The sequence below is a fragment of the Centropristis striata genome, chromosome 4, assembly GCF_030273125.1.
Source record: "Centropristis striata isolate RG_2023a ecotype Rhode Island chromosome 4, C.striata_1.0, whole genome shotgun sequence".
In the NCBI taxonomy this organism is placed as follows: Eukaryota; Metazoa; Chordata; class Actinopteri; order Perciformes; family Serranidae; genus Centropristis; species Centropristis striata.
The window spans coordinates 42563816-42579383 of NC_081520.1; the positions used below are offsets into that span (position 1 = coordinate 42563816).

The 15568-nt window shown below is 40.9% G+C and overlaps 1 protein-coding gene across 1 annotated transcript in view; it reads right to left on the reverse strand.

Moving 5' to 3' along the window:
* schip1 (schwannomin interacting protein 1) overlaps nucleotides 1-15568 on the reverse strand; it is a 240636-nt gene that overhangs the window by 220081 nt on the left and 4987 nt on the right. The window contains exons 3-5 of the mRNA XM_059330678.1: nucleotides 12853-12920; nucleotides 12466-12552; nucleotides 9379-9520 (exon numbers count right to left, since the gene is read on the reverse strand). Coding sequence (XP_059186661.1) covers nucleotides 9379-9520; nucleotides 12466-12552; nucleotides 12853-12920 — 297 coding nt within the window. The remainder of the gene's footprint in view (nucleotides 1-9378; nucleotides 9521-12465; nucleotides 12553-12852; nucleotides 12921-15568) is intronic.

Genomic DNA, 15568 nt, shown 5'->3' on the forward strand with positions numbered 1-15568 from the left:
GGGACGTTTAAAGATAAAGGTTCAACAGAGGATGAATACAGGTTCATTCAGACACATAGGATGAAAAAAAGGTGTTTTTTTTTATATTAAAGAAACTCAAAACACAAGTCTGATCCTGGAAACGAGCATTATATGTCTCCTTAAACGGCCAGAGAACATTTTATTAATGTCAGCGCTGCTCAAAGCGTTGCTCTGCTGTTAGAGCAGCGATGAGGAGCTCAGCTCTCCATTAGGGCAGCAGTTAATGAGACAATCAGCGGCTCGCTGTCACCGCCTGGACTTTATGATATCAGGGAGCTGCCTTCAGTTTAACAGCCATCGACCGGCTCATCACTCCTTTATACTTATCCTCCTTATGGTCGATGGGAAGAGGAGTCATCTGATGGTGTTAACTGAAGTTAAATAATGGAAAAGAGATTATTATAGAAAGAAGACAAATAAGTTTAAATGTCATCTGCAGCTGGTGATTCCCAGAGCTCAGGTGTGTTTTATAGGATCATCTCTCTGTGGATGATGGTTCTGTGACAAGCAAGGTGCCAGAGATCAAATCAGAAAAAGAAGGAGAGAAGAAGGAGAGAATACCTCATGGACCTGCTGCACACCGGATGAAATAAAACATGTAACTGCAGCCTTGAGTTCCTCTCCTCTCCCCTGCATGGCTCTCCCAGCCTCTTACATATGCACACGCTTTATATTTGACTCTACAATCCAGAAACCTTCTCCTCTCTGAGGAGCGCTCCCCATCTGCCTCTCTCTCCTACTGTACACACAGCAGGAGGCTGTCGGAGGAGGGTTATAATGCCTCTGATCTGCTTAATGGACAGTAATAGTAGATGGCTGATGAGCAGAGGAGGAGAGGGGAGGAGGTGATGGAGAGAAGAGGAGTAGTGATAGTACAGTTTGAAGGGGGTTTCCCCACTGAGCAGGTCAGAAAGATCAGCCCTCAACTCTTCTCCTCCCTATTGCTCCTCTTTACTCTACTCCCCTCTCCTCCAGGGAGCTCATTATGAAGACTCACTGGTCATGAGGACTGCGTCTATATGCATATGAGATGGACTAAAGAGGAGGACGAGCCCTGTGAGGAGTGAAAACGCAGGAGACGGAGAGAGAGATGGCGGAAGAAAGGATGAGGGGAGTAAAAACTGCAGCATGGAGTAAAGAGAGCAGAGATAAGTGGAGAGAACAGTAGAGCACATAGCCTGAGGTAGCAGATTGTTATTACTGCTGCAGATGGTTGGAGATGCTTCCAGCAGATTTATGTTGTGTTATAGTCTGCGCCTGTGTTTATATGTGTCACATCCATGTCTGTATGAGGCCATATGTGAGCATGCTATATGCTTGTTTAGTTTAAGTAATGTCAGCTAAATGGCATGTTTTCTCGATAAATAACAAATTAGAAGCTCGGTGGGAGGCTCAGTGAGCTACAGCTCCCAATCAAATCCCCATACAGCAGCTGTAAACTACTGCTTTCATTGTAATGCTGCACACAGCCTGCTGTAAATACCAAATCAAGTGATTCAGGATCCTGCTGCTGAAACAACAACATAAAGTGAGAAGACTGAAATGAGCTGCTCACTCCCTTTTCACTCCATATTCCGCCCTTCTTCCCCTCGATCCAGATCTATCTCACCCTCTGCTCCTTCCTCCTGACAGCTCCTCTCCATTTGTGTAACAGCTTTCATTGATTTTTTTTTTAGAGAGGTCATAAGATGCTCCTAATGTGTCACTAAAGACCGTTAGTGTGTTTATATTTGTGTACGTGAGCTGATGAGAGCATGTATGTTTCTTTGCAGGCTCAATAATGTAAAGTAGTCTTCATTAATCTAATGTGGTGCAGTTTGGACGGACATGAGGAAGAAATGAGACCAACCTGTGCAGGTGTGCTCACTTCATCTCACCCACACAAACTGAGACTCATGGAGGCTTGAATGCAGAGTTATTATCCTCATCATCACTCCAAAATCCACCACATCTTCTCTATCGTCTCTCAATCTTCTCTTCCCAGCCATTCATCCTTCTCTCTCCACCTCTCGGAGACATCAGCTCTCTTTTCTCCTCGTTTTCTCTCTCTACCACAGCCATGATCAATCTGTAAGATATCTTCCCGATGGGCTTTCACAAAATCAATGGCTATTTTGGAGCACCATTTTCTAGCTATCAGAGTGTGTGCATGCTGGGTCTGTACAGTATGTCTATGTAGATTCTCACATGCTGAAAATCCATAAATAAAAAGGTGTTCATGATGTAATTTCAGAGTTTGGCTGGGGGCATGAGCAGCGAGTCCAGGGGTCATCAACTATTCGGAGGGTCAGAATTATTCTAGGCAGACACTGTGAGTGACGCACTTTCAGATAAAGACAATAAAATATATTCATGCCTAGTTAGCATCATTGTTTGATATTTTCACTTTCTTACTAAATTGATACTATTTTTATTTGTCTATATCAGTGTCAACAGACTCCTACAATATTCTCAAAGCTGCTCTCAGACTTGAAGCAGTTCATTGAGGAGTGATGGTTAAAACTGTGATTGCAGAAACGTTGTTGTAAATATGCTAAATACCAAAATGCACTATTTTCCTCCTCACATTTTCTGAATTCGTTGGGCTGCAGGCTGGGCTGGGAGCTTTGGTGGACCGTGTGAGGCATCAACAGTTGATGATTGTTGAACTAGAGGCTGAATAAAAATGACTGAACTTGTACATTGCTTATTTCCATAGAACTAATTCCTTTAGTGCAACAGTTTTGTCATTCTCACTAATCTACAGGACACCGTCCTACCCCCAAAAAACAGCATCTAGGTCATTTGTATAAAAAGCTTATTAAGACCTGTTTACGTTTATCGTTAGGTGGCGAACTCTAGTGGCCGTGGTTATTATGACGGGTGCAGAGGAGGAAGTCAGGTGACGTAGTATAAAGAGCAACACTTTGTGCTGAGGGAGGAGGGCGGAGTGGATGGATGGGGCAAATAAAGACAAGAAGTCCTCCCAGGAGACTGTTTGTGTGTTAAACCAAAAGTCAGCATTGACTTTATATAACTATGTAACTAATGTAACTCTGTTGTGTTCTACGTCACATGTCATGTCCTTATGTAAGAAACACTGATGTATATAATGCATGTTCTATTTCTGTTTGTATTATGTCAATTATTTCGTGGTTAAAATTGCAAGAATAGAATTGATACATTTCTCTTTATGACTCAATCTTTTTACTGCTATTAACCTGATAATTAGTGTTTGGTGATCTCTTGTTTTGATCATTTGTTGATTAATTGTATTACCACAAAACTTATATGATATGTGTCTGATATGTGTCTGTTTCCTCTGCTGCCGTGCAAAAACTCTAACCCTAAAAAAGTTTTAGATATTTATCTGTGAGTGCTGGCGACTTTCCCACTAGTTTGATTTTTGATTGGGCACCTGTTGGACTTCATATATATTTGAGTTTAGCGTGCCAGTTGCTTTGTTTAACATTTATCCTGAGACAACACGGGAAAAAAAGCTTGGAATAGCTGTGTTTGAAAACAAGGAGACCAAAATGTGATAAAATAATATAAAAATAGGGAGAATTGGGGAAAAAAGGCCTAAGTTTGATATAAGCTTGTGCAGCAGAGTTAATGCGTGAGTCTGTGTCTGTGTGTACTTGAATTGAATATTCCTCTGGAGTTTATATTTTGCACAAGCAATCACATTTTCCTCCCTAACGGATACAAATGTGAGAGTTAGTGGCTCTCAGGAAGCCAGCTGAGCCTGAGCCTGTTTTGACAGTAAATAAGCTAATAGGCAAATGTCATGGCTATTAAATGAGTTAAGCCCGATCGATGTCAACTGCAGGGCAGAGGTATATAAATTCATTTCAAATGAGACACCAACTGACACCAATAAAACAAGTAATCTGTTAGCATCTGTCTGCAGAAACGGGGGGCTGGTGTGCGTTTGGAAGTGTGTATTTATTACTATATTTCTATGTATGTGCATCAAGAGGCAGTGGGAGGGAAAGCGAGGGATGACATAGAGTGAGGGTGGGAAAAAGGGATTAAGGGGGGAAGAGGTGGAGGCATGGATGAAGCCGTCACTTGCTTTGTGAGATTCTTGGCGGTGAGAGATGAGAGAATGATCTGCAGGAATGCTTACACTAACACTTTCCCTCCGCTCGGCCAGGAACGGAGGAGAGAAGAGCAAACATGTCAGAGAGAGAGATAGGAAGAGATCAATGTACACAAACACTGGTAGAAAACAAACACAGCCACGGAAACACACACTGTATTAGCTGTGACCAGGCACAGATGATGTAATGTGTTTTTATCTATATCTTCTGCTGACAGTCCTTCTCTTCACCTAACCATCCATCACTGGAATTATTTCATTGGTGATCAGGCAGCCCGGCAGCAATTTTTGTAATGACAGGCACAGCATTGAAGCATTTCATTTTCATTCTCACCGCAATACTTTAGCTTTGATCACTGGTTTGTGTCTCTGAATAACACTCAGTGAACCATCCCAGAGGGCCATACTGTGAGTCGTGGTGATCCACGCAAACGCATACTTATATCCTTAAGTACACATTCACACCAGCCTACAGAGAGAGCAGAGCTTCAAAGCTAAACACAGAGCAAACTCTGCAAGATGCCCAACCACAATCTGCATTTATGCAAATAAAATGCAGCACTGAAATCCACCTTGTGTCCATTAAAGCTCTCAGATCTTTCTCACTTTGCAGATGGAGGCTCGTTACGTTAGAAGCTCATCTGTAATCACATCTGTTAGAGTTCTCTTTCTCCTGGATAAGTGGACATGCAGCATGTTAACTTCAGCCTGGAGGAACGTTAGGAACACGGTGTGCACTACTATGAGTTCTGCCTTCAGCCTTTTCCCTTGAACATTTTCAACAAGTTCATTTTTAATGGATGGACATGAAAGTGGTTCCAATCTTGCTATCAAACTCTCAAGAAAACTCGCAAGAAAACCAATAAGCACATTTTCCCAAGAATGTCAAACTATTCCTTTCATTAAGAAATGCACTTCCACATATCACATACAGCTCATCTGAGGGGATTTTATAGCATTAAAGCCTCACATACAGTTCATGTAGTTATTATAGGCTGCATATATAAAGTGGATATAGCCACTGTTAGGAAGCCTTGAGAACCATTCTGGCTGTCGCCATCTTGATTTTTTGAGCACCAGCACAGAATAAATCTGGAGGAACGATATCGCACTCATGATATCAGCTGATGGGAGTGATGTTCCCTTTTAATTAGAATTCACCTTCAAACCAAGCAAACACACTGTGAAAGGGTCAAAGTCCTGAAACAAACAGCCTGTTCTTCTGTCAAAGACGTCAATATAGTTCACGTGTCCAGGCAGCAAGAAACAAGATGTCTCCGTATTCACCGTCTGCTGTAACGCCTCCACCGTTATCTTGCTGACGTAGCAGTGATTGACAGCCAAGCAGAGTTTAAAAGGGCAGATTCCCACGTCCAGGTGGAGGCTGGGCAGGTGGGCAGGTGAACTAGCGGGGGACTTTCACCCAGGAGAGCAGGGTTTGGTCCCGTGTGGAAACAAACATTTTTTATATTGTTTAGTAAGTTACATGAATCACATTTTTGACCGTAACTTACGTTTTTTTACGTAACTTGTGGCAGTCACGTGACCATTGTAACTACTTCATTTCCAGCATTTATGTACATTTATTTACTGTTTAAACTGTCTATTATAACACCTTTCCAGAGGTTTTTTGCCCTAAACCTAAGGTCAGTGGTTTTAAAGCATAAATCCACACAAACAGTCTTTTTTCACAGCCTGACACACAACAGTACTGACACACGACCTCTTCTGCCGTTTATGTTGGAGAACTTGAAAAGAAAAGGAAGACACACAATGCACCATTGTGGCAAACAGTCCATCAAGCAAACCCTGCTTTATCATCTATTTTACTCTAAATGATACGATATGATACTCATAATGAAATGAAAATGAACATAATGCTGTTTGGATGAATTAAAACTAGAATTGAAACCATAAGATCATTAGGAAAATCTTAACTGAAGTAATAAATCACTGAGAAGTCAGGGTCATTTTTTCATCGACTTCAATACAATACAATATTTTTGCAACAGATGGAGTCGGCCATTGTTGGCCATTATAAAAACTGCAGGATGAAATAACTTGTGCATTGGGTCCATTCTTCAGAGCCAGAGGTTGCTGCTGGGTTTTGATCTAATTTTTTGGAACAACCGCACTCATCTACACAGCAGCCCCGCAGGTCAGCAACACACAGCAGCAGTGTGTTCAAACCAGTCAGACCTATTGATTTACTATCAGCGGGCCAGGCATTGACCAGAGCAGGCCATGTAGGGCCGGGCCCTTCTGTCTATTAATCATTGATGAGGGTCTAAGGTTACAGCAGGCTAGAACCATCATAGCTGGACAACTACGAGATATTGAAGATACATAGAGAAAGACATGTGAGACAGCTTAACATTGATATAAACAGAGTTTAGTCCTGGGAGTTGTTATGAGAGTGTGGATGGATCCAGGATGTTTTCTCTAGATTTGAGCAGCTGAGAGAGAAAAACCTCAGTGTGTGTGTGAGTCTTATCTATCCTGTTTGTATGAGTGTGCTGTTCAATATGAGTTACATGAAATATGCATGAAGTATGTTTGAACCCCCCCCCCCCCCCCCCCCCCCCCTACAGGCCACACCAAGGTCCTTCAAACACATGAGCTTACTCACACACACACACACACACACACACACACACACTCACAGACATAATGTGGCACCCTGGCCTTACACTGATGAATGTGTGTCCTTCACAGAGCACAACAGCCACAGGAGAGTGATACAATGTGGACGACGACAGACGAAGAGAACGTGTGAGACAGAGAGAGAGAGAGAGAGAAAACAGCTGAGAGGAGAGAGAGAGAGAGAGAGAGAGAGAGAGAGAGCGAGAGAGAGAGAGATGTGGGCAGAGTGGAGGAGGAGGAGAGGAGAGAAAACATCAGCGTCTGTCCAGCATTTCTCTCAAAAAGCAGTTTCTAACTGAGGAAAGGTAAAGTGATGTGGAAGATAAAACACTAATATAAAAAATCTAAAAAGATTTTTTTTGTTGACTTCACTCGCTCATCATGCACATTGGATTAGCGGAGTAATCTTTAGATATTAGATCAGTTTCACTTTTTTCTATTTCTATATATGTTTAGTATATTTTGTTTGTATTAATATTGTTGAGGACGGAGGGGCGAGAGGTGGAGTGGTGGTGTGTATATGCAAAGGGTCTCACAATTTAAGTTCCAAGTATCAAATTGATAGAAATGCTTCATTCATTCATTCATTTTGCTTAACCGATTATCCGCATTCATGTCTGTGAGGCCAGAGTACTGAATATTATATTTTGTTTGTATTAATATTGATGAGGACGGAGGGGCGAGAGGTGAAGACTCTCACAATTTAAGTTCCAAGTATAAAACCAAAAGAAATGAGCTTTCAGTTCACTGGAAATCAAAAGCAGGAATAGCAGTTTGGCTATATTTCCTTAGTGTGTTACATTCCAAAATACACATGTCAGTCATATTTAGATATGCATATGCAAATCATCTTTTTAAACAGGAATTTGAAAATGTGAATGACAGTTGTCAGAGTATAAATCCAATGATCTGTCAATCTTTACAGATCTAGACTCCGTAGTCTGAAGGTGGTGCTGAAACAGTGCTGAAATGTTTCAACTGAAGTTCAGCTTGTGGATATGGAGAATGGTGACACGCTTATCAATAATCCATCTCTGGGCTCGGAGATTAATACCTTAAATACACCTTAGAGTGACCAGAGAGACAGTACATGTCAGTGTGTTTAGTTGAATGGTGGTTCAACTAAACACACAGGTGGTTTTCAGATCTTTAACAAACCTAAACGTTTAAATACTGCAACATGGATTATTATTATTAATGCATGTATGTGCAGGTAATATATTATGGAAGCTAGTTGAGGTGAAGCTCATTTTAACTATGGCAGCCTATATACTGTGAAATTAGTTTAAAGTAACTTAGCTGTCAAATAAATGTATTAAAGAGTAAAGTAGAGTAAAAAGTGCAATATTTCCTCATGAAATGTAGAGTAGCTCTGAGTAAAAAAAGCACTTTAGTTGAGTTAATGTACTTAGTTACATTTCATCACAGACTGTTAAAGTTTTATAGAAGTATACCCACACTGCTTTAAAGACATTAGATGGGTGGTAAGTACTATATAATATTATATTTTCAATAACTATGTTGGGAGGAAACAAAGTAAGAAGAAAGAAAGAAAGAAAGTAAAGCAGGGAGGAGATAGAGGGGGGGGGGGGGGGGGGGGGTGTATTTTGTCATCTCGGTTGTTAAGTTACAGTAACTTTGTAATTAGGAAGACATTTGCTGCTGTGCTAATGAACAACAAACTCTTTCAAGCAGAACAAACAACCTAAAAACAAAGCGCACACACAAAAACACACAGTGACAGTCACACCAGGACACCAGCCCATCTGTTTGCTGAGGGGATCTGTTCTCCAGCTCTGCTTAAACACAGAGTGGAATAAAACGCTTCCCACACACACTGGTGAGCATGCAGACATGACATCATAGTTTCTGGTGCCGAGTCTCTGCACAGAGCGTGGGCAGCAGCAAGCTAGCTGCTGTGATTACTACACAGACTGAGAAACAGCAGACTGTGTGTGTGTGTGTGTGTGTGTGTGTGTGTGTGTGTGTGTGTGTCCTTGTCTGTCACTTAGAACTTGAGGCCATCTGAAGGCATCTTTCTGCATCTCCTCATTTATCTCCTTATCTCTGCCTCCTCCCCTCCTCCCTCCTGCCTTTGTTTCTTTCTCCTCTCGCTGTTTATCTGTTACTCATACAGTCTTTTTTTCTCTGCTTCTGTTTGGTCGCCATGCCCTGTGAGCACTGTTTAACTCTCCCCCTGCTCCCCCAGGAGGAGAGAGGGGTGAGGAGGTGTGTGGGGGGCGATTCAGGGGAGGACAAGGGCAGAGGCACTTCATTAATCAATCAACTAGCTTTGAAAATTTAGCTAATTAACAGCTAATTAGAGATCTGGGCCCAGTGCCAGCTGGCAGCCCATCCACCTCCACCGCTACGACCCCCCGCGGTCCCCCAGACGACTCTGGAGGTAAACACCCCTCCTCTTCCTCTCTTTATTGGTCTATCCATTCAGGCATCCACTCACACATTCTGTTTCCATCCTGTGCAGAAAACAACAGCTGATAACTCAGACTAGAGAGCAGATAGCTTAAAGACGTCTAGATCTCTCACCACCTGCCCCGTTCTCATGTCGCACCATATGGCTGTTATAAGTCTACGTCAGTTACTGTTTGATGTTCTTCATGCAGTCTTACCGGAGTGATGCTGGTGGTCATCACGGGGACTGGGAGGCTCTGGGAAGGATCCGTTCCACCTGACTGGTGGTTGCTACGGGTCTTGTCTCGTCCCTGCCAGCTGCCTCTGCGGGACGTGGTCGCACGCCAGGCCCGCTGGATCCTGGGGACATAAACACAGTCCATATTAACCAACATCTACACCTCATGACAGCAGGGCTGGACTATGGGGTCACCATCAGGAGTGTAACTTTAGGGGTTTCATCACGATACGATATTAGATCCATTCATTGGACAACAATACAATGTTTGCTGATATCATAAATTCTGCCGTAGTACGACTTTGATTCGGTTTGATTCATGGGCCATCAATCAATACACTGCAAAAAAAGAAAAGTTGGGTGAACTCAAAATTTCAAGGCAACAAACTTCGATAAAATTTTAAGTTGGACAATTAAACTAAATATTTTAAGTTTTGTTTTTGAGTTTGCTCAACTCTGAATTCAGATTTTTGTCAACTCAACTGTAAGTTGTACTAACTTATAATTTTACATTGTAATAACTTTTAATCCTTACTTCTGCTAACTTCTGCAATGTGCTGAATTGGCACGATTGTAACGCCGCTATGAAATGTCAGCTAATGTTGCAACCACAATGTTGAGTTAGCATTGATACGCTAATGGCTACTCTTATAGCTGTAACAAGCAGCGCCACTAGCATCAGTTAGCCGCTAGCATCAGTTAGCCGCTAGCATCAGTTAGCCGCTAGCTTTCGCTAATGACCGAATTTCACCGCTTTCCCGCATTTCCCAACAAAGAAATAAGAGTTATCAGAACTATTGTCCCTTGTTGTGAACCCCAACTTAAAGATATAAGTAACAACAACTCACCAACTTGTTTTTGAGCAGACAACTGGCTTCCTTTGTTGTGCTAACTTACATTATTGCCCTAAATGTCAATAATTTATATTTCCAAGTTTTGCCGACTTAAATCAACGACTTAAAAACAAGTTGGCTTTTTTGCAGTGTATGAGATGATATGATATACACATTTTACATTCATATGAACTCACAAAAAATAACTTACCATTTTATTTCTGAGCTCTTCCAGATATTTAAATGAAAAACAAGCAATCAAAGTAGACCTTCTGTTCACTGTAGAGTGCCACATTGCATTGAAGTGCAAATGTTTTTTATGGGTTAACTTAAAGAGTCTGTGATGATCTTTCAGTTATGAACACAGAACATTCCAAAGATAGGATCCATCTGCCTTCTCAGTTTACTGCTCAGAACAGGGAGAGTGCCAAAACGGAAGGTTATAATAAAGACTGCTATATGCAACAATGCAGGTGGATTGTTCACAGATGAATCGATATATCAATCTATATGGATGTATTGTTACACCCCTAGTTGCCTATTTTCAAAGGGGTCCCTTTACTTCTCACCTCCAGATATCTCAATGAAAATTGGTTTTATTGGTACCCGCAAGTCCCTCCTTTACAGACATGCCCATTTTATTGCTAATCCATGCAGATTTTTGCAGTATAACTCTTAGTTTTGCCTATTCTAAAATAGTGTTTATGAATATTTATGCATACTGGGATCAAAAAGCAGTTTTGTAATTATACAAATGGCTGAAGAGCTGACACTCTTGTTATATTCATGTCATTCACCTCACTGTATAAAATGACCTGTTGTGACCTGTAGGATAACCAGAGCCTCATGAAACTTTAAAACCTCAAACTAGAGAGAAAATAGAGGATATAAGGCTTTCCTTTTCTGAGCAGTCTCCACAACAGAAGTGCAGAAATCTCTTAATGTTAAAAGTCTTTTTATGTCAACTCTCAGCATGCATTTGTCTTTGGTGTCCCTGAAGGTTTATGTATCTTAATGTAGTATTTTGGAGGGATTTTTGATGATTTTTGTCAAATCTTGAGTGGTCAAAAATGTTTAATTTTTTTTTTTTTTTTTTTACCAATTTTGTGTAACTAATGGAATCAACTCAGACATTACTGCAACAACTTATGGGACATAATTGAGCATTGGAATGGCCTTCATATACTTCCATAATAGGATTTCAAGCTGGTATAGATTACAGTTTAAATATTTGAACATGTGCTGGCCCAAAACACCATGTTTTTTGACTGATTTGTAACCAGAAAAACTAATTTCTGATACAGCTCAGCATTATTATTATTATTAACCTCAAGAGTGGCATCTATTAAATCAGGTCCCTTATTCCAGATTATGAACACAACAGATTATATGTGTCATAGATGTCACCATGCACAATATGCAATTTCTTCCTTAATTTCTTCCCTCTTCTACATTAATATCTTGGCCATTCCTTATTCCACGATAGTTTTTCTTCACTTTGCCCATCTTATTCCCTGCTTTCACACAGCTTGCACACTTTTCTGACTTTTCCCACCTTATGTACCCTGTACCCTGTTTTTACACCTCCACAGATCTCTTTCTCCGTCTCTCTGTTTCCACTTCTTCCAGCCTGTAGTCCCCCCAACACCAGGGTCCACGCTGGACTGTAGGATCGATTACCCAATGGACAAACACATTCACCTCCAGTGGAGCAGAGACACAGCTGAGCCAGATGGAACAAATTGAATTAAGCCATAACTCCCAGCTCCAGAACCAATACCTCCCCCTTCTTCCTCCATCCTTATTTTCTCCACTTTTATTCTGTCTATCGGCCCATGCTTCCTGTTCCTCTGCCCTTTTCTCTGAGACATTTTTTACTCTCCGTCTCACCTTTCTACACCCCAATCATGTTAACTCTTCACAGAAACATCAGCTTTCTCTTCTCTATCCTCCACTTTCAGGGAAGTAAAAGCCTGAGGCGAGAGCTGTCCTTCGCTGTTAAACCTATAAAACCGCGGGCCGTGTTTAAGTAAAATGGCAGTAGATGGCGGTCTACGAGGGTTCATGAACTCTGACCCCAGCTCTGAAACCTCATCACAGGGAAGATTGAATTAAAGCCACACATAAACTGATCTCTCACACACAACAAATAGAACACAACATGGGTGAAATTGACTCAAAATGTTGAAAAATAACAGATATTTCAGGGAATAAACCCGACAGGTTCTACTCACACAATAGCGTTTATTTCCAGGTGCTTCTGTTGCTCGCGGCGGCGAGGACTATTGTCATCCTCCTCCTCACTCCTGCGAGGGCGGCTTCTGGGATAATAAAACAGATACAAAGGAATAAACCACACACACTGTTTGCAACTTGTTTGCCAAAAAAGAAAAAAAAAATCAATGAGTTCATATTTCACTTGATATTGGAAGTCATAATAGTGTAGTAAGAGGGAGTCGTAGTAGGATTATGGTGAAGAGTGCAGCCTTGTTATGGCAGAATAAGGCTATGATAGTAAGAGGGCTTTACATTAAACTATATCATCCTCACTGCAGATTGAGTGCGATCCATAAAAAAACATGAGGGTGTTTTTAATGGAACAGTATTGTGTAAAGTCTTACCTGTCCACCTTGGGAGCTGCTGGTCCTCCACTGTGGTTGCAGTAGCGGTGACACCTCTTCACTTCCTCCTGAAAAGCCAACACATTTCAAAAAGGATTTTAATTATGTGACACAGAAGGAAGCGTGCTTCAATAAGATAAAATAATAATAAATCAGCAGCGTTTCATGTATATGTAATTGCCTCTCCTCCCACGCAGACTGTCTGCTTTGGAAAGCTGCAGAACTAAGCTGAACAGGAAAACTGCTGCTTTTTATGATTTTTTGCGTTATCTGTTTATTAACCTCGAGAGTGGCATCTATTAAATAATCATAAACACACATACAGTGGTAGGGAAAACAACTGTGTGTGTGTGTGTGTGTGTGTGTGTGTGTGTGTGTGTGTGTGTGTGTGTGTGTGTGTGTGTGTGTGTGTGTGTGTGTGTGTGTGTGTGTGTGTGTTCCTGCAGCATTGCAGCATGTGTAGCAGCCAGACTCTCTGTGCTGCAGGCCGGGGCGTGAGGCCGATCCCAGGCAGCTTTGGGGCAAACGCCATAAAATGTGAATGGGAGCGAACAGATGGATGTTCTCCCACAGCAGCAAACAGCTCCACTCCATCTCCAGTTATTCTCTTCTCTGTTAGCCAGCAGGGCCAAAGCTGTGAGTGTTTGTCCATGTTTGTGTCCAAGTACTTGTGTCTGCATCAAGGGGGTGAGGATAAACTCAGCTGATACTAAAAATCAGGAGCGCACTATAATAATATGTAAATTCAGCTCACAGATAAGTACAACGATTGAATTACTATAGTGTGTTTAAGCAGAGAAGAAATCTTCATAGTGGTGAAGCCAGAATATCACCTGACTAAGCAGGCAGCAACTTTACTATTATGGATCAATCTCACTGCTGCTATACTTATAACTCATTTACATCTGCAGCAGGAATCGCTTTTCTAGGAAAAAAGCTCTGATGAACCCACTGTAGCCTGCCATAAAACTTAGCAGTTAGTCATTTTACTCTGAAATAAAAACATAAAACACATAAAGCTCACCACAGCAGATAGACAAAGTAACAACTAGCTGGTGAACATAGTGGATCTACTAGGAGCTAAGCTGAGTTCAGGAAGGCCAAAATAGAGCTAACAATAGTTAAAATGTGACTTTTATTCATCAAGTCACCAGAAATGCATCTCTGAATTAATGCTCATGTTTCCCCTCGCCTGCTGGATGTATTAAAGCAGCTGTTTGCTTACAAGCCATATGAAGTTTATAACTACCAGTCTCTACGTGGTAAGAAAGAAAAACTGATCGAGGTTGAAGCCTCAAATGTTCAAAACTAAAATCTCACCCAACAAATGTCTGAAGTTGGTATGTGTGACACTCTCCATAAACTCAAGTTGAAACAAACACAAACTGAATTGATTATATATTGTGGAGGCACAAAGAGCATTTTATTAAGATAATTAGCATGTTAAGGCAGCAGCTGAGACTTCATTAAATTCTGCCCTCTGACTTTTTCCAATTGTAAACAAAATCAGTCCTGCAGCATTTACTCATCACATCAACAGTGTTCCCAAACCGTCTTCTAGCCACTCAACACATGTTTAAACTGGGATTCAACACAAAGTGTCTGTGTGTTTGTGTAATTCTGAGCTTATATAAAGCAGATATGGGGACATAGTGTACGGTCCAGACACTGAGATGTTGCTGCATCAGTTGTGAATGTTCTTGCTTCATCTCTGACAGAAGCCAGTGGGATTAAGTGTTCAGGATGCAGGCAGAAGGCCAAAAAGGGTTTAAAATATAACTGTAGCAACAAGTGTTCTGCTGCATTAACTGCATACTCCATCCAGATGCTCAAACTAAAATAAGAATCCATGACAAGGGTGGTGTTTAGCTAGGGACTGGAAAATAAATAAATGTTATTAGAATCATTTTCTTAGATTGATATGCTCATAAAGATAGGAGGTTTCAAAATGACAGAAATGTGTCACTTAAAGCTACAGTAACAAACCTTATGACATTATAATGGCCAATTATCTACTGATGAGCATTGATACTATGATTACAACATGGAGTAAACATTTCAATATGTTTTATAGTTAGCTATATAGCTATTTCTGGGATTTTTCAAAGACTGCAACACTTACTTCTTGTGTCTGTATTTTTTGTTGGAGCTGCAATCATTGTTCACTTATTTTCTTGCAGCAAAGTTCTATGAGAGCAAAGGAGCAACACACCAGCAGCTATAGCTATATGTATATACATATATATATATATATATATATATATATATATATGTATATACATATATATATATATATATATATATATATATATACTATAAACTATAGTGACAGGAGGAATGCATTACAGGCTATAAGCTGCATGACACGCTGCTGAATCAATAGATGAATACATGATTGCATTAAGAAGGGGTATTAACAGCATCCTATTCTGTCGGGCATGTAAACAGCTTAATCGCATTATTTTCAATATCAAAATAAGGGCAATCAATAGAGTGGATGGCTGGGGAAGGTGAAGGTGGACAGTAATAAGCAATATGTCACTGAAAAATGAGAGAAGCAAGGAAAACAGGAAGGATGTGAAGCGAGAACAACAACAGCACAGAGAGCGAAGTCTGCGGCTCTAATTGATGAGTTATTAAAATCATAATTCTCAGAGTCCTAGTTCTATCACAGAGATCGATGGACGCCACGCGGAAACACACAAACACAAAAGAT